The sequence below is a fragment of the Punica granatum genome, chromosome 2, assembly GCF_007655135.1.
Source record: "Punica granatum isolate Tunisia-2019 chromosome 2, ASM765513v2, whole genome shotgun sequence".
Classification (NCBI taxonomy): domain Eukaryota; kingdom Viridiplantae; phylum Streptophyta; class Magnoliopsida; order Myrtales; family Lythraceae; genus Punica; species Punica granatum.
The window spans coordinates 3,696,073-3,723,448 of record NC_045128.1 but is presented as its reverse complement, the minus strand read 5'-3'; the positions used below and the strand labels follow the sequence as shown (position 1 = coordinate 3,723,448).

Here is a 27,376-nt window from a genome sequence, read left to right as displayed (position 1 = left end):
AATGTGAATTTCCGCGAATTGAAATGAATTAATGAGAGAGGAGTTCGTTGAAGAAAAGAGTCAAAGATGATTTAGTGGGAGCAATAATACATTCAACGGGAGAGAGTCAATACTTACGTGGTAGCTCTTCATCGCACGAAAATGCTGACGCGGTGAATCCTCCTTGTACGAACGGAATACTCTCATGAGAGCAGTTTGAATTACTTTATATATATATATATATATATATATTAATTTAGCATACTTCCAGGAAATTCTTTCGTTCGTGCAATAAGATTCTTCCACATAAGCATATTAGACTCACAAATTTCTTTCACTCGTGCCCTTCAGCCCGTGATTAGCTGTCTCTTTGAGGCCCCCCATTAATATAAACTTTTAAATTTTTTCTAGATTTCCATAATATATTTACAATTTTATTATATGTTTACTAAAAACTCATACAATTTTTTAGAGATATTAATTAATGTAACTATTCCCAATATCTTTTATATATTTCTAATGTATTATAGAATTATAATATCAATAAATGCTTGCACAACGCTCGGATAATATGACTAGTATAGATATAGATTGGAACATAATTGAGACAATATGATCCGGTATCCATTACAAAGGATTTTGTTTTCTTTTTTTTGGGTAAAATGCTCAATACCAAGTAATAAGCTTACAAAAGTTCATTATAATCAACTCAGGTTCACCAAATCATGGATGGTTCTACAATCGCTAAGCCTAACGTCAGACGCAATGGTACATACAATTACTACCGGAAATATATAGAAAAGATCATTGTACCATGCGGGATATAATATCGAACACAAGCTGTGCACGGGATTGAACTCTAGTATCTTCTATGAGAATAACGTAAAAATCTGTTACAGAGCATTCAGAATTCTCCTCTGTACATGTATCAATTGCTGTAAGAAACAGGAAAACTCGTAATGTAACGCCAAGTTTCGCTTCTTCCACGCTTCTTCTCGGCATCAACTAAGTTCTGGAGGAGCAGGAGGAGTAGATATAGACGGGGGGCCGAACAGACTAAGCACCACCTGGAAACGTCAAAGATAAATCATCGTATTCACATTCAAATGGTTTCAGTCCCGTGTCGAGGACAGGTCCGATGATCCCATTTTTTTTTCAGGTTTCTCCAGAAATGCAAGAACAGCGAGAACAAGATTCTGCTGGTTGTGTCATGGAAATGCTATGTCAAGTACACCCAGACAACTCCAATGAAAAGGAGAACAGTAAATCAAATAATCCGTGGATATAAGTAAATGCAAGAAGGGCGTATAGCGGTTATAGTCGCTCAGAATAAGAAATGCGACCCACAAGATGTCCTCGGGGATCATCCCATCCTGATATAAAGGGCTTAGGAGATGCAATGGAGAGGTAACGGCAAGAGGTGAAGGGATAATTTGTCGACTTACTGGTAGAAACACGAGGCCATGCAAGAAACCTATGAGAACCAGTGCAAGGTACATTTGGAAGTAGTAAACCTGCAGATCATGGTCACAAAGATTCAACATCCCGTGTCGATGAAATTATGAGAAGAGCAAGAGAGAGGCAGAGAATGAAAGAGAGACCACAAAGATTTCTGATCTAGAGAAGCAAAGGACGATTACTCCACACAGTTTCGTCAGTGTAATGCCACTGCATAATGTGAGGTAATATAAGCATCAGAAACAACTCTGAAAGGGGAGTAAAGTCATCAATTGGATGCACGTTCCGATGTCTATAGTTAGAATAAACATCGCTTACACTATCAGTATATCTATTAATGGGTGAGAGAGAAGTCATCTACCTGAAGACAGAAGCCCCCATGGTACTGAGAGCCCCTCTCATTCGTTGGTCTCGATCACCTCGTGATACCTGTATAATAGCACCACAAACACAGACAACTTAAGCAGACTTTACTTCAGCTCGAAAGAGCTATTGAAAATGGTAAGTACTGCATAGTACACCTATGCCAGAAAGAAAGATTTTTAGTATCTTAGAAACTAATGCAAGAAGAAAATCAAGAAATTCTGCATCCAACAGCTCTCATAACCCCAGCAAAAACCCGAAGGAGAAGGCAAGTTTCGCTTGTTGAGAAATTAAGACCAAGGGGAGGTGGTAGTACTAACCAGGAACGCCTGTAATATATGCAAGCAAAATTCAACAGCGATCCCAATTGACATGATGAGGTTTACGACGGAGACGGCATTCAACTGGATATTCAGAATTGCCACGACGCCCTGCAGGCATAGATACGATTAAGATCGATAAGATTCTGAAAACAAAACTTCAAGAGCTAAAGTATATTATGTATTCTTTCTGAGATCAGAGTTATACCATCAGATCTACGACCATCATTGCCAAAACAATCAATACGATCGCCGAACTCCATAAACTGAATGCAAGCAATAATGTCATTTTTCTTGTAGAAAGAATTGATTAAAAAAATTATCAAATAAAAAAATAGAATTGATAAATAACACCAAGAAGAATGATTTATACCTCGATGTGAACACCAAACAAACAACAAATATAGCACCTGTTAAGCAAACGGATTGAATTCCACGAATTAAGCATACAAGTAATCAAGTGATAACGAGTATTTAACAGAACTCCGTCAGTGGAATACCAAGTGCAATAGAGATGTTGATCAAAGCTACCCTCCATATGTTGAGGTATTGCTCGAAGAAGATATAGAAGACTGAATATGGGAATATGTCCATCTGCGCCAGAAGAAAATGGACTAATCAGCTACTCTCCAAGCATCAGTATCGTAATATTTACTTTGATAAAGGCAAAATGGGGGGAGCAAATCATTCAACCTGCAAAGAATCAGAAACTCTGGAGCTGAACTCTCTGGCAGCACGCAGAGAGTCAACATAATTGCCCTGCCAAAATAGACACAGCCAACGACAAATCAAAATCAATGTCACCAAAATGAAGAGGTATGATGAAATATTAAATTTTTTACAGCCTTACTTGATTATTGAGAGGCGTGTGATATGTCCGAAATTCTGATGCTCTAATGACACCACTCTCATAACCTGTCAATAGATCACTAGCTAATGATAAATTCATTTCATGGATATTGGTACTATATTTACAGGTATGTGTGTAGTGTAGATACACCTTGTGCTGCGATAGAAAAACAACTTTTGTGGTCATAGCTTTTCAACAAATGAAGAAGCAGGAGTGCTTTGATTATATTATAAATTATGTAAAAGTATGAGAGATACAAACCATTTAGATCAACACTACTCGTGTAAGCCCCATGCCCACCCTTTGCGCAGTCAGCTGATGGCAGTGCATCAAGGAACCAAGGAAGCTTCTCCTTAAATTGTGTCGTAGAAGGCCGGCCATTTAACAGATCAGATCGGCGAAAGCACTGGTAAGATCATGAAATGTTTTAACTTTTAATTTAAAGCACATTGGATAAAATAAAAGATTTCCTTGATTCACAGCAGACAAATTATCGAATATACTTCCATCCAAATATATTGATCAGAACCAGTCAGGGAATGGCCATATTTTTCCATCTCACAGGGAGATATGAGACATTACCGTCGTGCAGTCTTTGCATACACCACCAAACCCACATAAGCCTTCATCTGGTGAACAACACGGAGGCTGAAAGAGAAGAAGGGGAAAAGATTGCAATACATGGATGTCAAATTTTAATTTGTCCCAATAATCAGCAAATAAAATGAAAGATGATTACACATACCACGTATAAATTATGTCAAAATAATGACTATCTAAAAGAAAAGATGAGAGAACAGAGAGATGCATCTACCTGATCATCGGGAGGGCAATAAGTACCATTTATGAATTTCCTACAGCAACCAAAAGCCTCGGGAGATAACCACACGAGAAAATCGTCCAACCAGGATGCTGCTGGCTTAGCTATATAACTTGATTCTGGGGTTGAAGAGGCTCTTGATATCTGCACCAGAGACCAAATAAAAGCAGCTAAGCGCCAATACATTTTGTTATATATGAACAATAGAATAGGATAATCCACAGGCACTTTCAATTGGTAAAGGAGATTCAGTGTAGAAGGAACTACTCCAAGTACCAAACCTTTCTCGTACTAAATATACAATCAAACGGCCATACAGCAGTATCTACAATAGCAGCAGCAATTCCTTTTTATTTGTGCTGTTCATACCGACTGCTGGTGCTTTTAAACCTTAAAAGGGGAGCCATCGTAAAGCTACTACGAGAATTCCAGTATAAAAGAGGGATTCACCTCATTGAGAAGAGAGTTTGAGTCACAATTGCTGATAGAGCATAACTTGTTGGTGTGACTTGATTCAGTGCTGTAAGCAGGGAAGAAAGAAGTCAATCATCAAAACAATCAGATCAAAGTTAGGCTTTGAATAAATAAAAAACATGGGCACAAAATCATAGAGAGCTAGCAAGTCGAGATGGGACCAAGAAGAAGCTGAGTACCTATAGTTGTACCCCTTAACAACAAAATATAATGGTGGTCCAATTCTGAGATACTCGGAGACATTGGTGAAATACCCCTGATATAAATGTGTTATTAATGGTGAGACGATATAGATTGGACATGACATGGAAGGAAAAGCAGGTAAAAATGTGACAATGCATCAGACAAACTGAACCTGAAGGTAGGAGTCCCGAGGAAGAACAATTTGTTGCTCCAATCCAGCTTCAATCCTAGTAGTTAATGCCTGTATGAAGTAGAACAGATGGATATCCGTCAGAAACTGAAAATAAGGGATAAAATCATATTACGTATACGCACATCATGTTGAACCACTTACTATGCTTGCTAGGGTAAATGCAACAAAGACAGCAACGACGAACACTTTAACCCCCCAGATTCCAAGTATACGAGCATGAATTTCCTGCAAAATGACATGAATCTTCTGAACAAGCAAATGAATTTCCTGAAGGCATTTTAACAGTCGATTCCTCAAGATCATCACCTTCATATATCGGACTAGCAGTCCTGGTCTTCTCTGATCAGATCCTGTAGTATACATGCCTCTGTCAGTAATTTTGGGAGGTTTGTTGAAGCAATACAAACACTTCTCATTGAAAATGACTCCACCACCAGTCTAAGATTATGAAAAGACTAACATATGGAAGAAAAGAAGCTAAGGATAGTACCTTCATCGTATGCCTCAGAATAATTGAGTTTTATGCATGGGAAACAATCAATCCTGTTATCCTGGGCTCTTCTGAAGTCGTATGTTATTAATGCAACAAATGCAGTGACTTGAAGAAGGAAGTCCAATAGAACAGCCAAAGCTATAGAAAGAAGAGATGGTATCAGAGAGTGCACTGCATGCGGAACTATAACCGAAGTAAAGTTGAAGGAACACAATGGCACATTTTACCAGCAAACATCGAGAAGACACGGCAGGCTGGCATAGAAATAAAAGCACCAACTGCAAATGCAAGGACCTCAGACAAGCTAGCTAATGTTATTGATGGTCCGACTTCAACAAGCGCGTTACTTATTCGATTCTCTAAAGGCAAATCTGAAGGTTGCCTTTTCACAGCATGAACCAATATACACATGTTATCCACTCCAACCTTGCAAGTTGAAGAGCCACATGAGAGGAAACAAATATAATAAAGATAGTTAAATTGAAGAGGATGGACTCACATTAAGCTTCAAAAACAAAGGAATGCTTAATAATAATAAGAATTAAAAAGAAAGCTTACCGCTAAGACTAGGAAAGGAATGACTTCCATTATGATTAAAGTAGATTTGACTCCCAAAGCACTGAAAAATCCAACTGACCCAAGAACAGAGAGCAACACAATGATAACTCCCGAAAGACCAAGTAACACCTGTCATCCAGAATCGTATGTCTCCAGTAAATGCTGCTGACTTTATTCAAGAAAAATAAAACCGCAGTTTAAAAACATGCAGTGAACAAAAGTGCCTGGAAGGGTCCAAGGCACCTCACAATTTTCAACAAGCTGAAAAGTCGTGCTTGTGAAATATAAGATTATCAAAACCAGGCTATCTTCACTTGATTGCCCAAAAAGCGAGAATCACATTCAATCGAACAAAGAAAGTCAGACATAAAAATTAAATACTGCATCTTACTGCTCATACTAGCGCCTATATGTGGGAAGAAACTTGAGGATAACTAAAAGCAAAGCTTACAGTACCTTCGAGGAGATATAAAATGTGGATAAGCGAGGTGTATCTCCCAATGTCACCGATATGTAAGCAAACATAACAAGGTAGCTCACCTGACGCACAATTAAAAACATCAGCAAAGACCGTCAGAAGACATGCATTTTCAGGATATGAATAAACAAAGTCACTGATAACTTACCACTATTGTCACAACATCTGCAGTGCTTTCTCTTTTCAGTTCTTCCTCAATTGAGCTTTCAGAAGAAAATGAAAGGGTGAGATTGTTGGACTGCACAAGTGGCAGCAGCTCCTCCTGTCAATGTAATTGCTCCATCATTTAACAAGATTGGAAGTAAAAGAGATAAAATTGCTAAACAATCAGCATGGTCGAACTGGCTGCAAAAGAAAACCAATGGTTGAATTTTGTCCATGCAAAATTTCTTAAGCCTTACTCAACAGTGTAAAATGTTTCACCAATACTTCTCAAGCCTTAGTCATCTCCGCCTTAGTATATGTAGATCGTCTACATAAACATTGTGATATATCTAAATAAATTCAAGCAGATTATCTAAAAAGAATACATAATATAATTGGTTCTCTGCTCAAACCTTCGCTAATTGAACGAAAACCTTCTCCCATGCCACGGCCCTACCATTCGCATCATTGGCATCTTCTACAGCATTATTAACTGGGTAGGTGACGACGAATGCGGATGCCTGGCATTTGAGCATGATCCGAATGAAAGCTGAACTTGTAAGCAATTGATGAAAATTGATTTTTTCCTCCATCAAGTCTCACCTCAGAATAATTAGTTCCAGAAAATCCCCCCAGTGCAGTGCTTGGATCTAGTGGAGCTTTAAATGCGCTCAGACATGTCTCTGCTGATGTATAATGCTGAATATAGGAAGATGCCAAGTCAAAACATTGTATATTCCCACTCACATTGAGATGTAAGTAATTCCCCAATTACTTGACAAGTGAAAACACAATTCCATCATTCACCAGCAAAACAGCAGTGAAGATGATTGCAAAGATGAAAAAGACCATATTAGCCCGGTTTTAAACTGAAGACTATTATGCATTTGCGATTTTGGCGCTTATATCAACTTCATGCTAAACATGAATTCATATCTTCTTGACTTGGAGGCAAGCTCTAAGACGAGTTCAAATCTACAGATGGGACTTCTTGCCCAACGATGAATAGCTCGTCTCAGATCCACAAACAGACAATAAATTAGTATTTACAATGACAATAGAACAAGTGGATATGAAACCTCACCTGAAAGCAATATTCAGCATGGGTCACTCCTCCGTATGTCTCGAAATTTTCAGGATCCATCTTAAAATACTGCCAGAATATAGCAACATATATCCTAAAATTAGCAACAAAAGGTTGCAATTTGCAGACTTGGATAGACTGAACTCGTCTAAATAATCCTTAGTTAATCAACGATTTCAGATACTGAAGAATCCAGATAGGGGCTAATTTCATGAATGCTCTCAGGTAATCAACCACACTGCTAGTTCACATCCCAATATCATTCTCAGACTTCTTAATAATATAAATCTACAGAACAAAACCTGCAGTATACTTTGAGTTGCACAATCTTCCCCAAGTGGCTTCAAACAAATGTCGGTTAGGGACACCACTGATCCAGAATAGTTAGCACTGATTCCATCAATCTGTCCGACCAAATGAAAGATTTCAAGTACCATAATGAACAGATATTACACAATATAAATCCACAAGACAGAAAAAATTGCACAACAGGCTAAGAAGGATTATTTCAATGCATCTATCATTCCATATTTCAGATTCAGTCTTTACTTATAATCCTCAGCACTCAAAGAAGAAGATATTAAGACAATACCTTTTTCTGTATCTCAAAAAGCAGCTGGATGTTACTGTCTGTGACAATGCTTGGTCTCGCACCACTATTGGCATCAGGAAGAGTTGCTAAGATGAGCTGAACAAGCATATCATAACAGAGTATTTACTAATCCGTGGATCAAGGATAAATCTTGAGCAAAGAAACAATGACTGCTGCATGATATGTCGTTGCCACGAAATGCTGAATAGAAAAAATTGTCAAGGACTGTTGAACATGAATTTTGGGGGGGGGGGGGGGGGGGGGGGGGGTGTGAGGAAAAAATTGCACCTGCTCGATCCTATAGAAGGGAGCAAGATGACTGTCAAAAAACTGTTTCTCTTCCGCTGCTTTACTCCCAGGGCCAACCCACAGCTGCAGTTTTTACACTTTGCACTGTTTAATATAATACGGGTAAAAGTAATGGAACATCTGTTGGCATGAATGCATGGACTGATATGATCATGAATAACACTTACAAACTAGTTAACAGTATGAAAAGAAGATATAAGATTTATCAGCGTTGTTTATGTCACAAAGGGAAAACAAGAATCAGATGCATTTGTAAAGCTCACCTTTTGTGTGTTGCAACTCACCAAATTTAGAACTTGTATATGCCCTTTCTATGTAATATTCTTTTATGCATCATTGACAAATTGTGTGTAGATAATATAGGACACCTTAAACACTCCATCAAGCAGAGCTTGCACTCAGATGTTAATGAACTCTATACAAGAGTTAAATATCAGAACAGTACTCTTCAATTGTAATATTATCCTTGCCAAGTATGGGTAGATATACAATCCAATAAAGCTGGAAGCGCGATAATGTTTTATCTATCATTATTTTAACAACCAAGAATTAGTAATGCAAAAACAGATGATGCTTTTACTCTGACGCCTGAAGGCTCCAACAGTTATATCACAAGCAACCTCCCTGTAGGACCAATTTCAATCCAAAGTTGATAGGCAACTATTGGAAACTGAACCCACAACAGACATAAAAGAGATGGCGAAAAATACCTTCTCTGGCCGGGTTTCCACCTCGAAACGAACGAGACCTACACAAAGTAAGAGGACAACAGCCAATGACAAGCACAGCACGCGAGCTGGATTTCTCGCCACGTATATACCCCAACTCCTAGAAAGAGAAACGAATTAGCAATTATTGAACTATGATAAAGCACATATCACATTAAATCTGAACCTAAAGGCTGAGAAGGGTATCATAAACACAAAAATAGATATCTGCTAGTTACCGGTAAAAACTTGTGACATATCCATGGACAGAGGAAAAGTGAACGTTGTCTCTTCTGCTATATTCAGGCACCTGAATGAAGTAGACAGAAGGTGTGGGACAATCATTGTGCTAAGAGAAACAGTTAAAACCTGAACAGAATTAAGAGGCAAAACTGCCAAACTTGACTGCCCATTATCGAAATTAACATGATATGGGCAGCTCTGCACCATTTCTCATATTATCAAAGAGCCACAAATCAAGAAATTCATCTATAGAGTTAAGTGGACATAAGGGTAGAATCCTGCTGATAAGTTTTTTTCTTTTTTTCTGTTCATTTTCCAACTAGAAGATTACCCTCCCTGAACAATGAGAACGAAATTTAGCTGACTTGCATTTTCTGCATGGAGCCCCAATATCTAATTAGGATTTGATTGCGTTTTCTTGGAGAATGCTCGATACAGATCGGCAGGTTATTTCTAAGTCCACATTTTTCTGAAAAATTACCCCTCCCAGAATAATCAAAGAGAATATCGAACTACTAGCACTCGTATGCGCAGAAACCCAACTTATAATACATGGATTGATCTGCATTTTTTTTTTTAAATCAAGAATCTTAAGAAAAGATGATTGTATGAGGGTACTTAAATAAGTTAACAGGTGAAGCACAACTAGAGCTCAATTAAAGCAAATTTATGGGAAAACTGAAGAAGCTGAAACTTCACATAATATATCTATTGATTTCACAAAACATCATCAGCACTGAGAATCGAACTTGAATTGCATATAGTGGTGTCAAAAGTTTCAAAGTTTTATTGGCAAAAAGCTAGAACTGGCAAGAGACCTGTAGATGAGACAGTAAATGCTGCAAACTCCAAAATGTGCATAATATATTATTGCTAGAAACAACAAAAATATAAATGTAAAAAATTCTAAAATCAGGCCAACCTTCATTGGCAGCTTCTCATCGTTCTCACTACTTCCACCTTCCCCCATAGAATCCAGTAACGGCTGCTTCATAGATGCAGATCTCCTCCTTTCACTTTTTCCACGGAAAGTCCATCCAAAAAATGCAGCAACTAAAACAACGTACAATATAGCCATCGAAAACTCAATGCATTTGACCTGCAATTACCAGACATATAAAACAACCAAATGGTTTTCATTAAGAAGATAATGCACGAAGCTCAAGTCCATATCTAACGATTAAACAAACCAAAGAAATAAATCATCATTGCACCAGTTCGACCTGAAGAGATCCAATTTTGATGGAACAGGAATCACTTTTATGCGAAGGAGGAGGTCCTACACCAGAGCACGCCGGAGAAGCTGGGCAGTCCCCACAAGAGCACCCCAATGAAGTGTCGCCACAGGAATAAACAGAGACATTCATGAGCTTCATAGGAGATGACTCGGCAACCCTTGTCTTAAATTTGATTGCATAAGGTGACCCAGGGAAATAGAGCTCTGCTTTCTGGCCAATAAACGCAAACCACTCTGCAAAAATTGTAAAATGTTTTAAAAAGAATCGACAAATGATTTCAAAGAACAAGTAATCTGAAGCTGATCATCAACAATGGAAAGAGTAAACACTTCCTTCTTCAAGCTTTGGAAATTGATGAAACATCTAGTGATCAACAGGACCATTCAAGAACTTATTTTCAATTTCAGCATTTGAAAATAGGTAAATCTTAGGAAGTCTGCAGATTAAGAATTGGAGTTGCTACGAGCATGTAGATGAAAATAATCAAATTCAAAGGTAGATAAACGATGACAACAGAATCATATATGAAAATTGCTGGGACATCAATGTCAGCATAATACATTACCTCTGTAGTTTCTTGCCCCCGCACCAATAAATTCTAGTGCACGTGTGTTCATTGTCCCAAACTTTACATCCTTGCAAGAGTTATATAACCCTTCTCCAAATTCTTCGGTAACAAAAAAGTCAATGGCATCGACTGTAACATTGCTCTTAACCTGGGAAAAGAAAAACTGAGATTCTTCCACTCCATCTCCAATTTGACAACAGAGCTACATATGATAAGAGCCAAAAACTACGAAAAAACCAGGATCCCTTCATTTATTTTCAGTCCAAGCAAATCACTTTCTAAAAAATAAAGCAGCTAGAATAAGAGACTCTGTAGCAATCTAAACAACGAACTAATAGGCTCTTGGAACAGTCTCTCAATTGGATAAAACTTACGAAACAGTTTAGCATAATTTAAACAGCGTACCTCTGCCACAGCTGTTACATTGATGAAAAGACTTTGATTAGGGGAGCAAGAAAGCTCACAGAAGAGGTTCAGGAAGTTCCTTAAGCATGCAGGACAGCCCACAAGAAATGGTATTGCCTGGAAAAGTAAAGCACATGGCAGAATGTTGGATAAATAAGAAACACAAAACAAGGGAAAACGAGGAATTCTCAACTGAATAAAAAAGAACTCCAGGCCTGCAGCTATATTTGCAAAAGTGCAAATCTAAACGAGGATGATAATTATCAAACTTCATTTGGTACATCAAATAGAAGCAACCTTGTTACATAACAGAAAGCAAGTGGCGTGAACCCATGCCTACGAGTAAATTGAAGATAGCAGGGCAATGTGTATAAATTCTAGTTTAAGTTAAATTTGATCAGGAAGCTTACTTGTTGAACTTGTGCACGTAGTGTATCAAACTGGGCTTCTGTACAGCAAACATTTCCAGTTATAGTGGGACAAAGGCTTTGGATTTTTGCAGATAACAGCTCATCAGGCTGCAAAAGAAGGACAAAAAAAAAAGGCATAATAAAAGTTATTGCACATAGAATATTCCGCTAAACTAGAACTTAATATAATGTTCATCACATTTGCCACAAACCTCTACTGCTGGGAAACTGTACGGGCAATTTAAAACTTTCCCATCGCTGCGTTCTCCACATATGTCATACATCGCACAATAATCTCTAGAATGCCTGTCGCCAATCCTCTCATGAGAGCTTTGTGGAACATCAACGAAATGAAGAGGGATCAGACTTCAGATAGTTAAGCAAATTCATCAATGTGCATTATGAGAAAATATCCCAAAAGCACTTCAATGGAAGTATTCTACAGAAAGGCCATGAGATCAAATGCCAAAATTGGAGTCAAAGTAAGCTCTTCTATCAATCAAAAGACGGGATAGTATTGGATCAAAAGTAACTGGAACAACCATCATCGAGACTACTGAACTGAAAAGGCTAGCCAGTGAACAGTTCTTACAGAGACGTGGCCCCAGAGTCCACAAGAATATCTGGTTCAGCCTTCTGACAACTCACCAGGGACACGAAACAAATGAGCTGAAAGATATTCAAAAAAGAATTAATAAATTAAAAAGCTTATTACATCGCCAAAATGATACCAGCCATACAAGTGTTAACTCTCAACTGCAAGCAGGAGATGGTCAAAACGCACAAGCACATATTTCCCAGCATGAAGCGGATTTCTTTTCAATCTATCTAACATGATTGAATCCATATCCGACGGAGAAAACAATTGATCATCACATTGGAACGCACCCGAGATTTCCAGATAGCAAAAGGGTAACCAGAGGCATCGAAATCACTGACAACCCATAATTCAAATGAACACGTAAACCATGAAAACAACGCCAAACAACACCCTTCACCAAAACCAATTCTTGACAGAGGAAAATCAATCTAACCCAAGCAGCAAGCATGAGAAGGTGATCTAAGCAGCACAAAGCTCACCAGTAACCAAAGTACACAAACAACGTTAACATCCACGAAGAGCCAACAAAGCATAGGAAAGTGAGATGAAGCTCAGAGACACGAAGTCGCGTTTCTTGCCTGTATGAGGAAAACTGCAGCCCAGAAAGCCAAAGAGGAGTCCATCTTCTCCCTGCGGGAAGTCATAGGATTGGTGTCCTATGTTGTCCGAGGAGCTGTACGAGGCAGAGAAGAAGATAAACGGAGTGCAGGGTCGGGAGGGGAAGAGCAGGAAAATGGAGAGGTGGGAGTGACAGAGACGAAATGTCAGTTTACCTGAAGTCCTACGTTATCTGCGGCAGTCCGCAATGATCCAACGATTAATGAGCAAACGACACGAAGCATTAATGGCCATGCGAGTTGGAAATTCTTAAGTGGCCCCTCAACTATTGATTCTTTACGAAATTCCCCGATATGAATGCTTGAACTATGCGTATTTTACATTTAGACCACTTTTGTGTTCGGAGTTGCGGGTCGTCAACAGAGACCTATGGTTCGACTAGTTAACCTTAGCCAATAAACTAAGAACGTTTCGCCGTGGCACACCATCTTACCGAGAATGAGATAAACAGAATGTCACAGTCACAATTATATGGAATTCTACGTGTCCCATGCTACTTAGATTAGAGTAAAAGCCAATGATGTTTTCGACTATTGAATTGTATTTTTTCTCACAAGTCACAACATGTATTTTTTCCCTCACAAGTCACAACATTATTATCACAATTTAAGTTGTTCTCATTTCGCTCGTTAACTATTACGAGTAATCACCTTTTTTTTTTCTTTTGCTGCTAAGATGCTTCCATTTGTCAACACAACTCTTCATGCCTATCAATACAAATTTTTTTTTTTTTTAAATCACTAGCCTTTTTGAAAATTTATGGATCAATGTTTATTTGCAACTCTCAAGAGCATTTCATCACTTACTATACCCCTTTCTCGTCTCGATGTACCTAGATGTAGAGATTTTCATTAATACGCAAATTCTAATTCCCGTAACAGTTACTACGAGATCATATATCAGCACCTTGGCAAGTGATCATAACATGCGAGCACCATACAATAAGGTGAAGAATGAACATTTAAGATAGTTTGAGGGAGAATATGAAAATTTGATATCATTGAAGGCGCTTTCTGGAATTAATCCTTGATAGAAGGATATTTTTCTCCCCCTCCCTTTTTGACTTTTGGGCCCACCTTTCATTGTCCCCACCACCCAACTTCCTTCTTCTTTCACTTTAGGCCCAAATCTTTGTCCTGTCGAGTGTCGTTCCCTTTCTTCGGCCCAATTCCTTGTCCGTTTACAAGGACCAATCAGAGACATTACAAATGGGCTAAAAAAGGAAAGAAGCTATAATAAATAATTATAAGGGTAAATTACCAAAAAAAATACAAACTTTGCACTTTCTATCAATTTTAGCACAAACTATTTTTTTTATCACAGAAATTCACGAACTTTTAATTTCCTATCACGTTTAGCACAAAGCGGCCAGACCTATCAATTTAAACAGAATTGTCCGATGTGGCAGTTTAACGGTCGTGATGTGGCTAACGTCGGCTGACGTGGATTCCCTCCATTACCCTATTGATGAAATTACGTGTTGCCCCTCACCCTCTTCTTCTATTTGTCTGATGGGGTTTGGCAAAATGGAGATTTCACCTCCTCTCCATTTAGGGTTTAAAATCGCAGGTAAAAGGAAATAGGGGAGAAAACAAATTGTCTTCGAAGATCATTACGAAGAAAGGAAATTCAGGTTGGGCATGTGATATTTTGATGGAATTAGGGCACAAAACACACGAATTTGAGGTCCACGGTAGATATCAGAGATGCGAGTTGATGGCATGTGTCGATTTTGCAAGAAATCGCTGGGCGGAGAAGTGATTTGCTGCACATAGCAAAGAGGTAAGGATAAGTAAGGATGCTATTTTTTATGTTGTGTTAAATTGTTCTAGACATTGGTCAAAACTTCTGGGATATTATCAATCACGTTGATGCAAGATGAGAGAGATTTGTCTCACAGCGTGATGATCCATGACATTGTGCTAATTATTAAAAGATGATTTGTAGTAGTAGTTTCTAATCATAATTCTTGTGGTTAATGCCAGTGAGGGTGAACTTTGAGTTCATTAACAAACTCGGCGTAGATTGGTGGTGTTTCCACGACAGGGACATTGCCCCTGATGGTAAAACACTTGAGGTGAGCTGGTTTTTCCTGTTTGCTCTTTTTTCTTCTGCAACGAAACAGCTCTTTTGCGGTCAAGATGGCAAGTTGACAGGAAAATTGTGGGAGCTACTGAGACAGCTCTACCTGAATTGGGGGACTTTGCAAACTGAAGTTTGGGTTACCTGAATTGGGGATTTTGCAGGACTTGGGGCTACCTGAATTAGGGGACTTTGCAAACTGAAGTTTGGGCTACCTGAATTGGGGGATTTTGCAGGACTTGGGGCTATCTGAATTGGGGGACTTTGCAAACTGAAGTTTGAGCTACCTGAATTAGGGGATTTTGCAGGACTTGGGGCTACCTGATAAGATGAAGTGCAGTGTCTGCATGGTGTTATGCTTTCTATGTATTTCATTCTATGGTTTGTTATTTGGTGGAGGAAAAACTAGACCAGTTGGTTTGTTAGTTGTCTGTTTCGGATTCGAATTTGGTGTAACCCCTTGATTGTTCAATGACAATGTCCTATATGTAGTCAAATTGTTCTCTTCTTCTTTTGTCCATTCCCATCTAGCAATGATCATTCAAAAACACAAAAATACACATCTAAAGCATAAGTTGCTGTTGAAATGAATAACAAGATAACAGTAAGATACCTATATTCTCATACGTTTGAGTTTCACACAGTTATCTAAAGAAGAACTTGCAATATTCATGTAATATGTGGCAAATATAATGGATGTCCATTACACTCTCAATTAGGCTGGTGAAATGGAGGTTAACATCCATCATCATTCATGCACTATCCTATCCATTCTACTTAGAATAACCCACAAAAAAGGAACATATCCACAAAAAAGGAACATTCAAAAGCGAGACATGCTGTTGTTGCTATTGCGGGACATGTTGTTGCTGCGAAACATGCTATTGCTGTTGCCACAGATTTTACTGTTTCTGCTGGTGCTAGAATTACTGCTACTGCTGCTGGATCATATTCTGCTGCTTTTACTTATGGGAAAACTGTCCTCCCAATCTCCCTTGATGGCAAATTCTTACTTGTTCACCAGGCATCTACACGAAAAATGTGAAATGTGTTTCTTTTATTCCATAAGCACCATTTAAAGTGATAGAACTCATATGACCTTACATGAACAAATGTAATTCCTGTTTCTGTCCCAATTGTAACTCCATATCCCTTTGCTGCTTGTGCTTTCTCCTTGTGAACTAAAGCCTCATAAGATGATCTTTGTTGCTTTCTTCTAACCTATAATTGACATGGTTCAATGTTAGTTAAACAATAACAGTACCATTGAAATAAAACTTACTAAAATAATACTTACAGGTAGCTTTGATGGTCCTTGGGCCATCTGTCCTGGAACCACTTGATTTGATTGCACCTGACCTGAAGCCATCTGACTTGAAGAATTCTTGTGTGGCCTTCCCCTCTTCTTGATCTGATTAAGAGGGATAGCATATTACATGAGCTGGGGATGTTGGTTAAGAGAGGTAAGCATATTATTTATGGTAGCTATGTTAAAGTTATGAGAGAAAAGCATATTACCTGAGCTGGTACTGCTGGTTCTTGTACTCTTCCCTTGTCTTTGCATGTCTTTTTGTTGTGTCCATATTCATGGCACAAACTACACTTCATCTCAACTCCTTTCTTGGACAATTTGTTGGGATTACCTTTCCCGTTGTCCTTCTCACTTTTATCCTTTTTTCTGGCCTTTTTTGGTCTCCTTATTTGCCTTCTAACTATTGGAGGTAATATAGGTTCACTCTCGACCTTTTCCCACATTTTTTTCCCATTTAATGGCTGTAGAAGCTGATCATATGCCTTTAGATAGGTGTTCTTGGTGTAACAATCATCAACAAAATCCTCTGCATCCTTTCCCAACCAATGAATGCCTGCAATGGCATGAGGACAAGGTATTCCTGTAAGATCCCACATTCTACACCCGCAAGTCCTATTTTTGAGCTCCACACCATAAGTGTCATCTCTATATACCACCTCAAATACCTCACGTCCAGCATGTGTGGGTGTGCATAACGCACTAATGAGCTTATTCTCTTCGAGCTTCTTCCTCACCCTAGGACATATGGTGTCATTGCATTTCAATATCATCTCCCTCTTATCCGCCAGTCTTTTCATCACGACCCTCCTTATATCCTCTAACATGTCTATTATTGGTTTTGTCCTTGCATTCAGTATATATGCATTAAAGCATTCAGACATGTTATTGTCAACTACCTCACACTTGGGCCAAATGCTGATTTTATGCATGCAGAACTTCTCTAGTCCAACTGCCTTAAAGTTATCATGAGCTTTTTGGGAATGTACCTTCATTTGATTCATGACTTCATTAAATTCAGCTGCTGTTGGGCACTTGACAGCCTTCCAAAAGAGGTTCGTCAATGCATATGTAATCTTATTATTCTTCTTCCAATTTGCATAGAGGTGCCTTGCACAAAACCTGTGCTCGACATTAGGCATATATGCTCTCACTGCATTTTGAAGTCCCTACAAGAGAGAAGAAAAAACATATCAGATTAATATTCCATATATGCTGATAGAGATAATTGAAAATAAATATGCAATTATTACCTTCTGTTGATCACTCAACATTGTCCAACCAAATCCATCTGAAATGCCCAAATCATAAGTAAGCCTATGGAGAAACCACCTCCATGAGTCTTCATTTTCCCCTTCAACCACAGCCCAAGCTATTGGGAACATCTGATTATTCCCATCCCTACCAACTGCACTAAGCAATTGTCCACCAAGATGTGTCTTAAGGAAGCATCCGTCTAGGCTAATCACAGGCCTGCAACCATTCAGAAATCCTTGTTTCAGCCCTTCAAAGCCCACATAGAACCTCTTGAATATAGCAGCTGATTCAGGAACATTCCTCTCAACCATCATATCAAACAAACTGTCTCTATTTACCCTCTTCAGTTCTGCAATATAAGATGGCAGTAAATTGTAATGCTCACCCAATGACCCTCTGATGATGGTAAAAGCCTTTGCCCTAGCTCTATAACAGACAATTTTTGTGACTTTTAAAGCAAATTTCACATCAAGGTTATTCATCATTTCTGTAATACTCCAATCTGGGTTTTGCTTAAACCTCTCCAAGTAATGATTTGCAAGCCATTCCGATGAAGCTTGCCTATTCTTTGCAGATCTATAGCACCTATGCTCTGGATCATAAATCGTCACCACAAATGCATCTTTCCTCTGAGTCTGTCTACCATATATTTTCCATGGACAGTTCTTTGCACACCTAGCCTCTGCCTTCTTCACACCAGACCTGACCCATCGAATAGACTTCCCATTCTTAACTGCATAATCTTGCACAGCTTGCCTGAATTGCTGTGACGATTCAAACCTCATCTTAAGGCAAAATTCATCATCTCCTTTGCCCGTGTAAGGCTTTCCCTTATTTGTTCTCTTCGTTTTCTTACCTTCGTCTTCACTATTCTCGGGTGTCATCACTTCATCATTGGACAAAGCATAATCACTATGAGCTTCTACTGGTGGTTCTTCTTCAGTTGCCTCCATAACCTGCACATCATGTAATCCTTCCCCTTCAAACTGCACATCATGTAATCCTTCCCTCTCAACCTGCTCAAAACCTCCACTAGAACTTTCACCTTTACTCTTTCTCAACCTATAATTCCTCAAGTTTGCTAAGGCTGCAATATATTCATCATCCCCATCATTTGACAACTCATCATATTCAAATTCATTACCTACAGATTCATCATAATCATTAGCTTCAAAATCAGTATCCCTAACCTCGTTCCCTTTCTCACCACCTTGATCAGACCCTTCATGAAGACCCTGAACATGAAGATGCAAATTGTCACTTTTCTTATCTGCTTCTACATATACATGAACACACCCATGTTGTACCCCTAATTCAGCCATCTTCATAACTTCACGATCAGACTTTATCTCAACCAATCCATAAGACATACATTGCTTTGGCACATGGTACCACATTTTAATGGGTTCCCTGTAATTTAAGGACTCTAGTGTGTTTTTGAGCTCAACTCGCGACATTCGATCGTAATCCTCTTCTGATGAGATGAGTTCACCACCCACATAATGGATCTCAGGTAGCAAAACCATTTTCCCACCATGATGTAATAGGAGCACAAAAGTTGAATCCATCCTATGTATGAATAAAGGCAACATGCAAAAACACCATTAAAAATGAAAAATAAAAAGATACTTTTTATTAAAGTAATCAACCAAAAAGTAACACAGTGACTCTGTTGGCCTCAACAAACTCAAACAAAACCAAAAAAAAAATCAACTTCATCGAAGCAAGGGATCACCTGTAAACAAAAGGACACCAACAGGTCTTCTACCCGACAAAGCAAGAGCTCAACAACCAATCACTTGGATAATGGGACCACAAATCCAGACCACAGCTGAACAAACATTCCACGCGTGTGCTTCTCCTCGTACAACTCTGCACGGTTAGCTTTAAGCTCCAAAAAGCTTTTACCTTGTTTTCTCCCCTGTTTCCTTTTACCTGCGATTTTCAACCCTAAATGGAGAGGAGGTGAAATCTCCTTTTTGCCAAACCCCATTAGACAAATAGAAGAAGAGGATGAGGGGCAACACGTAATTTCATCAATAGGGTAATGGCGGGAATCCACGTCAGCCGACGTTAGCCACATCACGACCGTTAAAGTGCCACATCGGACAATTCTGTTTAAATTGACAGGTCTTGCCGCTTTGTGCTAAACGTGATAGGAAATTAAAAGTTCGTGAATTTCTGTGATAAAAAAAATAGTTTGTGCTAAAATTGATAGAAAGTGCAAAGTTTGTATTTTTTTTGGTAATTTACCCTAATTATAATAGCTATAATAGACGCGAGCAGCGTCACAACGAGTATCGAAACTAGAACTCTTTGATTACTAGGCGAAGGCATTAGTCACTAAACTCACTACGTGACACCCTCTTTGACAAGGGACACATGTTCTCCAGCAAAAGAATTAGTGGTCCAATCCATTGGGAAATCTAACGTTTATGAGACCTTAATCAAGGTCGGATCAAATAATGAGCTCTAAGTTGATCCTATAGACATCAGGGTCGCATAATTCGTGCAAGAACGTTAGAAGTTCCACCAACCCATATTTCCTTATTTGGGCCGTGGACAAGACAACATATATATGGATATGTTCATCTTCATAAACTTGAAATTCTGTCAATTCGGACCTTTCATTCGCTTCCGACCAAGGAAACCTCAAAATCCGGTAACTTTTTCCGAGTTGTCAACACGAGAGTTCGTCCCACGGTTGCCCATAAGAGTCGATGCCCACGGACTTGCCGCTTCTGCTTTCGAACCTCATGGACAGATGCAGCTGTTCCACCACTCTACTAATCTCACCAGCAAATGGATGAGTCTTATCCCAGGCAACAAACCTACAGGCCCTATTCTCCACATAGACCAGACTGTAACCTGCAATCACCTTCACCCCTCTCTCCTTCACCAGCCTTCTCACCCAGGCCGCCTCGCTCCGCTTCCCACCGGCTGCAAACATCCCCGACGCCAGCATGTAGTTTGTGGAGCAGAGCGGTTCCAGCTCCAGAACCCGGGGGACAGCTCTCTCACCAATCTCGGCATTCCCGGAGCTCTTGCAGGCGCTCATGATCGCGGCCCAGGCACTCGCCGTGGGTTTTATCCCTGGAGGCATGCTCTCAATCAGGTCGATCGCTCTACCTGGGCTCCCAGCCCGGCTCAGCATGTCAGCAATACAAGCGTAGTGTTCTGGGCTCCGGATGAGACCATCCTCCTGGACCATCCACTCGAAGAGGGAAATCCCCTCCTCCACCAGGCCTCCGTGACTGCACGCAGAGAGAACGGAGAGGGCAGTCACCGCGTTCGGCTTCATTCCCTGCTCCCTTAACTGGGCCAGCAGGGCCAGGGCTTCCCGTGCGAGGCCGTTCATGCCGTACCCTGCAATCATGGCACTCCATGTGACAATGTTTTTGTGAGGCATCTGGTCGAAGACCCTTCTCGAGCACTCAATGGCACCACTCTTTGAGTACATGTCAAGGATTGCAGAGCCGACTGCGACTTCATCTGCAAGGCCTCTCCGAACTGCAATCCCGTGGGCCGACTTCGACCGGTTGAGTTCACCGGAAAGAGCACAGGCCTCAAGCAAGTTCACCATTGTGACTCCATTTGGTTTCTCCGCGGCCCAGATCATCTCGTCAAACACGCGGATGGCTTCATCAGGCTTCCCACTATGAGCAAACCCCGCTATCAAAGCACTCCATGAGACTACGTCCCTCCTCTTCAACCCACTGAATAGCTTCTGAGCTATATTGACATGGCCACACTTTCCATATGCATCGATCAAACAATTGAGCAAAAGCTCATTCATTTCATATCCCCCCCTAATAACTACGCCATGAATCGACTTGCACCAAGAACGATGTGCATAAGACTTGCATATCTGAAGAATATTTACAAGAGTCACCTCATCGAACTCAACTCCTCCTTTGGCCATCGAGCTGAACATCAACAGAGCTTCCTGATACTTCTCATTAAGAACGAGGCCAGACAACATAGCATTCCAGGAAACGAGGTCCTTCTGAGATAATTCCCAGAAAACCTGAACAGCAGAGTCGACATCCTTACACTTAGAATACATATCAATCAGAGAGTTTTCCACAAAAATATCGGCATCCAGGCCATTGCAGGTCACGAACCCATGCACCGCCCTTCCCAACATCAAAATCCCGAAGTTGGCACAAGCTTTAACAACACTCGCAATCGTCACTTCATCCGGACGAACATTTGCCTCAGACACCATCTCCTGGAAAATTCTTAGCGCGATCTCCGCTTCCTTGCTGTTCACATATCCTCCAATGATCACACTCCATGATATAGCATCTCTCTCAGGCATTTCATCGAACAATTTCTTAGCACCCTCCATGTCAATCCCTGCATACATACCCAGCAAGGAATTCTGAACAGACGGAACATATTGAAACCCGCTCTTCATGATGTAGCCATGAACTCCTAATGCTTCATGCTCGAACCGAGCCCTCCTGCACGCTTGAATCAAGAGCACCAAGGTGGATATATTTGGCTCAAAATTTGCAGCCCGAGCATTCCTAAACCACCGCAACCCTTCTCCCCAGTCACCCATGTCGAGGAACCCGTGTACCAGAATGTTCCAGGATATCGAATCTCGATTTTCCATTGACCGGAAGACAGTCATCGCGGATCTGTAGTCCCTGCACTTCACATAAAAGTCTAGACCCGAATTGGCAACCGAGGAGACTGAAGCTAGTCCGAGCTTGATCACGCAAGCCTGGACAGATTCTCCATGGGACGATGAGAGCTTCGAGCATGCTTTAATAATGGAGGAGAACGCTGATGGGTCCGTGACTTGGAGGCCCGCCCTCCTCAGTTCATTGTAGTGGGAGAATACTTCGAACCATTTCCCGCCCGAGGAGAGCTCTTTAATCCACGAGATCCGGTTCGGTATGTTTGCCACCATTGAGCTGAGTCAAGCAACTGAGAACCCAAATTGCAAACACCGCTACTTATGAGCGATTGAGCTTCCCTTCCAAGCTTAAGGGCGGACCCACATGACCCGCATGAAGATCGAATCAAGTGGTCCATCGTAAATACAACAAGAACATTGTAAAGTTATTGCTCGCAACTTGATGTAAAATTACACATTTTCTTCTTTGATGTAATTGGGAAATGTCAAAATTTGAAGCATCTACAAGGAAGAAAAAATTTTCAGCCCTATGGATGGAATAATGGATTCTGTTGAAGAAAGGAAAACAATTCTTTGTTCTTTCCAATTTTTTGCTCTTTCCGTCTGGATACAGCAGAGAGCAAGAGCGTGTTTCTGTGTGTGTGAGCGCCGAAGAGATGGGACTCATACGCTGATGTTGCAGAGCTGGAGATACGGATTATCGTACTGGACGTATTTAGACCAATATGTCTTGTACTTGGAAAAGGCCAAATCCAGCCATGGCTTGTAGTTCCCGTTGTAATGGATAACGCCTGCATTTTCTATTTCCGTCTGGTTGAGGGCGGGATCATAGCCCAGCCCCAGCACGTGCCACCTCCTATCTAGTGGGTAGGTCAAGTTGTAGAATGTAATCAACCCTGGAGGGAGTGTTCCAAGTTTCCAGAGAGTTCGGTCTTCATTCTGCATTGACAGGTTGATTATTAGTTCGGATGATGAAGAGAAGAAAGCAGAACAAAAATCACTAAAGAATTATGTCAGTAAACTATGTTTAGGCAGTTGAACGAGGCACTCCACAAGCAAGCATATTAATTTCTGAACAATCTCGTATTTGGGCGTCTACAATCAGGAAGAACAGAATGTGGAAGATTATGCGCATTTATCAACCAAAAGACGGGGCATTCTAGCACAAATCACTCAATGAAGTTCAAAAGATATTTCATTGTATTGGGTCAATCAGACAAATTCATTTTCCATCCTGACATGACGATTACTGTAGGACCTGTGACAACTAAATGATGCAGCTGACCCAGTCTAAAGGATAGGAACCAGACTAGATTTACCCCGATATAGAGCCTGCAGCTAGGAAACTAACAAAGCAGAAAAGACATTCTTTCATGAAGGGAAGAAAATGATACCAAAATGGGTCTATCGGGCATCTGGTGAAATTGAAAGCTAAAACTTCTGAACATTTGGTCTAAAATCGATTTTAGGGTTTTGGGCATTTGTCGTTTTAACATCCAGAGTGTAAAGAATTTTGGGCAAGCATAAGTCCACAAGAATCCATAGATGTGGAATCCCAAAGAAGACGAAACGGTAGAGGAAAGAGGGGTTTTTACCATGTCTTGCCAACGGTGATAGATCCCAGTGATGTTTCGCTTCCTCCACTCCTTGAGGTCGAAAATGTTCATACCAAAGGCCCAGCCGCAAGCGCTGGGATCAAAGTTATCAGAGATCTTAGGATTAGAAAAGTTGAGATACTTATCAAACCTATGAAAACTCTCTTTACAGGTCTCCACTGCGCCATTTACCATCCCACGCAAATCAACAGACCAAAGAGGCGTCAGGTCCTTCTGGACTACAATATCATCATCCAAAAAGAGAATCTTCTCCAATTTTGGATAGACCTCAGGGAGATAGAAACGGAGGTGGTTCAGCATCGACAAGTATTTTGGGTTTCTGTACTTGAGATTGTCAGCCCCTGCAGTCAGGGAGGAAGCTTGATTTGCTTTGAAGTAGTATTCTTTTATCCTGGCAGATTCTAGTTGACGCAGCACAGAACAGTACGAAGAATTAAGCCACTTAAAATCATCAATATTCTCCACGTGAACTGTTGCTTTTGCAGGGGGGTTGGCAATAAACCACATCTTCATTGCCGGGAAATTTAGTTTATCTGTGACTATGTGGAAAACATGTTTCTCTGGCTCCTTTGCATGCTGCACTGTAGAGTTGACCACCACAGATGTTGCCAGTACGTTATCAGAAAAGATGGCATAATGGTAGAGAGAAGGATCTTCAATCTTCTCCTTGCCCAGATCTTTTCCACTTTTATGACCCAGAAAATAATAGTCTGCTGCTAGCTGCAGAGGAAGGCAATGCAATGGTCTAGGAACTGTTTTTGCGGCTAGCTGAATTAAGAAGGCACTCTTTTTCTTTGCAGAATTCACATTTTCTTCAGCTGATTGTAGCATTGCCCTTAATTTCCTCGCAATTACAAGGCAATCGTATAGTTGATCTTTTGCTAGAGAGAGCATGTGACCCATGGCTTTCGCTTGATGAAGAGCACTGAATAAGGAAAAAGGAGAAAGCCATTTGTGAAATCCGACCCTGAACATCAGTTTTAACTTAACAAAAAAGAATAACAGCAGGAAGATATAGCAGTACCTAGGGTCAAGGTCAGCATCGGAACTTGCTTCTCTGATAATTTGCTGATTCTCTCTAGAGTGTTTCATGAGAGAATTGTACAAAACAGTATCATTCTTAGATCTGGCGATTGTAGCATATGCTTTTGCCATTATGATCTGGTCTCGCATAAGTCTCACAGTTGAATCAGAATTTGGATTTTCATAATCTCTCCTCCATATGCTGTATTTTCCCTGGATAGTAGTATCAAGGTTTTTAGACCGTTCAATTGCAGCATCAACCATCTGACTGTCTCTTTCTTTATCTAGTCGAATTAGTTCAGCAGTTCTTCGTTCCCGCCTTTCCTGCCGCATCATCTGAAAGAACAGAAAAGGGAGTTGTAAAATCCAATCTTTCATGCAACCAGCACAAAGATCTTCAATGAATGCGAGGCCTTATACCCAGCGCTTGAGCTTCACAGGGTTCACAGGTGAGGTTTGCATTTGCTGATGATGATTTCTGCCTTCTAATATCATTCTAGATTGATTGCTACTAGCTGTTTCTACCTAGGAATCAAAATGCTGTCAGTAGCTTGCTTGATAAACATAAAGGGGGAAAAGTAAAGGGATGGATAAACGTTACAGCATTAACATTGAAGAACAAAGTGTTTCATTCCATAAATAGGCCGAGCTACATATTGCAAAACATGCCATAAGAAGGCTAATCACTTCTTTCACAAGAAGATTGTAAAATTACAATACCTGAAAGTTTATCTGACGACCATGCTTTCCATTGATTGGATTATCCCACACCCAGGAAGGAGAAAGGTCTTTCATTTTCACCCTACCAAGCCTAATAGATCCAGTAGTGTCGCTGTATGTAGCAACAATATCAATATCCTGTATGAAATACATGACGATAAGCACCAGAAAGGTCTTTCTACACAAACCACAGCTTATAATACACACCTCATCATCTGGGAAATTGCCTGCTTCTGCATAAGCTGTGTGTATTTCCTGTCCAGCCATGATATGGATGTTAGGAACAGATGCGATTTGCATCACTATGTACTGATAAATTTATTGTTCATCTTCATATGACTTAAATTTCATACTTTACTGCATTAGAAATGCAATGACAACTTTTTATGCAAAAGGGTATCAGCGTTAAAGAACTTGCACCAATTCATGAAAAAGTGATGGGCTGTAGAAAAGAGGCCTCAGGCAATGTCCGTGGTATTTCAGCGTGCAAGAAAACACTGACAGGAAAAAGAAGGCATGACAATCAGAGTTAACCTTTCTGCCATTGCATCGGTCGCAGTCATAGAAGACCCAAGACTCTGCACCTCCTTGACTGAAACTGTAAGAGCATAAGCAGCACAGCTTGTCAGGGCTGATTTAGAAACATCAGAAACATGCAAAACTTCCCGAGTAAAAAAACAGCACTAAAATTGTATGAAGTGTTATTCATACATCTTCCTCTTGTCTGTCATGTCTGCTCCTACACAGAGGACATGCATCACGACCTGTACAACATGCACCAGAAAATAAGGCATTGATGGCATAATTTGCGGTCAAGAAAGTATCGAATGTTCGGAAAGATCAGCACTTCACATGCGGTCGCAGATCTAAATTAGAAACTAATATTAATCAGATAAAATGCGATCGAACTGTGAGGTAAAAGATCTAAATGACCACTGCCGGCCCGCCGGCAATCCGAGAAGCGCAATTAGCGAAAGTCAGCTGAAGATTGGACGGCCAGATTGCAACTGTGAGATTGCAGGATGAAAGGCTCACCAGCAACGAACATGCGACCAACGGAGATCTCGGAATCGAGAGGACTCTCGAGGAAGCTCCCATAGCGAACATTCATGTGTGCCGCTGCCGAAGAGGGCGTTCCGATCGGTCGTCTAATTCCGGTGGGATAAGAATGGCGGCAACTTCCGTTCAGCTTCAGTCTCGGCTGTCAGCAAGACCGGCGGCGGCGACGGAGATCGAGAAGTCGGTGGCAAACGACCTCGTATCCGGGCAGAGCGGACTTCTTCTCTCTTTCTTCACCGGCTTTGCATTCAACGTGCAACTGGCGAAGACGAAGGAGAGCGAGAGCACCATAGGAGACTGTAACTAGGCGCGTCAAATACACGCGCATCGGAAGCGCGTGAACTTTATAATCTCTCAATAAACGTGGGCCGGATGTAGGGCCCGATATGCCAGCCCCGTACCGGAACGACCGGGCCCATGGGCTTTTTCTGTTTCGTTAAATTAAAGTATGTATTTATACAAAAAGAATGTAAGACATACATGTACATACAAATACGTCACGGTGCAAGATTCGAAACTCACTGAAAGTATCTTGTAACCAGAGTTATGAAGCTCGTGTAAAAATCAATTTCAA

General features: G+C 40.4%; 3 protein-coding genes across 4 annotated transcripts; all 3 read right to left on the bottom strand.

Annotated features, from left to right (window-relative positions):
- Positions 1-664: 664 nt before the first annotated feature.
- Positions 665-13,233, bottom strand: LOC116196574 (NPC intracellular cholesterol transporter 1). The gene is made up of 39 exons (XM_031526361.1): positions 13,049-13,233; positions 12,462-12,538; positions 12,082-12,199; positions 11,870-11,977; positions 11,460-11,576; positions 11,052-11,202; positions 10,472-10,719; positions 10,171-10,347; positions 9,245-9,315; positions 9,009-9,126; positions 8,278-8,361; positions 7,990-8,085; positions 7,700-7,801; positions 7,398-7,466; positions 6,917-7,012; positions 6,727-6,834; positions 6,318-6,431; positions 6,148-6,231; positions 5,692-5,820; positions 5,361-5,559; positions 5,131-5,271; positions 4,947-4,990; positions 4,782-4,865; positions 4,620-4,688; positions 4,444-4,520; positions 4,241-4,310; positions 3,785-3,934; positions 3,553-3,618; positions 3,232-3,376; positions 2,971-3,035; positions 2,814-2,879; positions 2,621-2,714; positions 2,494-2,530; positions 2,329-2,386; positions 2,121-2,231; positions 1,799-1,866; positions 1,581-1,647; positions 1,425-1,493; positions 665-1,046 (listed from the first exon to the last, which is right to left on the bottom strand). The coding sequence occupies exons 1-39, from the start codon at positions 13,112-13,114 to the stop codon at positions 981-983; spliced, it is 3,879 nt and encodes a 1,292-aa protein (XP_031382221.1). The 5' UTR covers positions 13,115-13,233; the 3' UTR covers positions 665-980.
- A 6,720-nt stretch (positions 13,234-19,953) lies between these two features.
- Positions 19,954-22,693, bottom strand: LOC116195729 (pentatricopeptide repeat-containing protein At2g17210). Its single transcript, XM_031525048.1, has one exon. The coding sequence runs from the start codon at positions 22,655-22,657 to the stop codon at positions 20,417-20,419; it is 2,241 nt and encodes a 746-aa protein (XP_031380908.1). The 5' UTR covers positions 22,658-22,693; the 3' UTR covers positions 19,954-20,416.
- Positions 22,694-22,823: 130 nt separating this feature from the next.
- LOC116195730 (probable galacturonosyltransferase 3) lies at positions 22,824-27,081 on the bottom strand. 2 transcript variants are annotated; one of them, XM_031525049.1, is made up of 9 exons: positions 26,779-27,081; positions 26,455-26,507; positions 26,278-26,341; positions 25,951-25,998; positions 25,744-25,881; positions 25,444-25,548; positions 25,025-25,359; positions 23,980-24,925; positions 22,824-23,323 (listed from the first exon to the last, which is right to left on the bottom strand). In XM_031525049.1, the coding sequence occupies exons 1-9, from the start codon at positions 26,848-26,850 to the stop codon at positions 23,048-23,050; spliced, it is 2,037 nt and encodes a 678-aa protein (XP_031380909.1). In that variant the 5' UTR covers positions 26,851-27,081; the 3' UTR covers positions 22,824-23,047. The 2 variants fall into 2 exon arrangements, with proteins under 2 accessions (XP_031380909.1, XP_031380911.1); XM_031525051.1 differs by having other exon boundaries at positions 25,744-25,855; positions 26,779-27,080.
- Positions 27,082-27,376: the final 295 nt, after the last annotated feature.

Bases quoted from the DNA above. Each gene is read 5' to 3' on its own strand.
- LOC116196574 (XM_031526361.1), bottom strand. From the start codon at position 13,114: ATGACTTCCCGCAGGGAGAAGATGGACTCCTCTTTGGCTTTCTGGGCT. The intron at 6,835-6,916 runs GTGAGACTTGAT...CTCAAATGCCAG, and splicing joins CTGGAACTAATTATTCTGAG to GCATCCGCATTCGTCGTCAC. The intron at 2,387-2,493 runs GTATAAATCATT...GCTTGCATTCAG, and splicing joins TGTTTGGTGTTCACATCGAG to TTTATGGAGTTCGGCGATCG.
- LOC116195729 (XM_031525048.1), bottom strand. From the start codon at position 22,657: ATGGTGGCAAACATACCGAACCGGATCTCGTGGATTAAAGAGCTCTCC.
- LOC116195730 (XM_031525049.1), bottom strand. From the start codon at position 26,850: ATGTTCGCTATGGGAGCTTCCTCGAGAGTCCTCTCGATTCCGAGATCT. The intron at 25,999-26,277 runs GTTAACTCTGAT...ATGGCTGGACAG, and splicing joins ACCGATGCAATGGCAGAAAG to GAAATACACACAGCTTATGC. The intron at 25,360-25,443 runs GTATAAGGCCTC...CTGTTCTTTCAG, and splicing joins CTGTGAAGCTCAAGCGCTGG to ATGATGCGGCAGGAAAGGCG.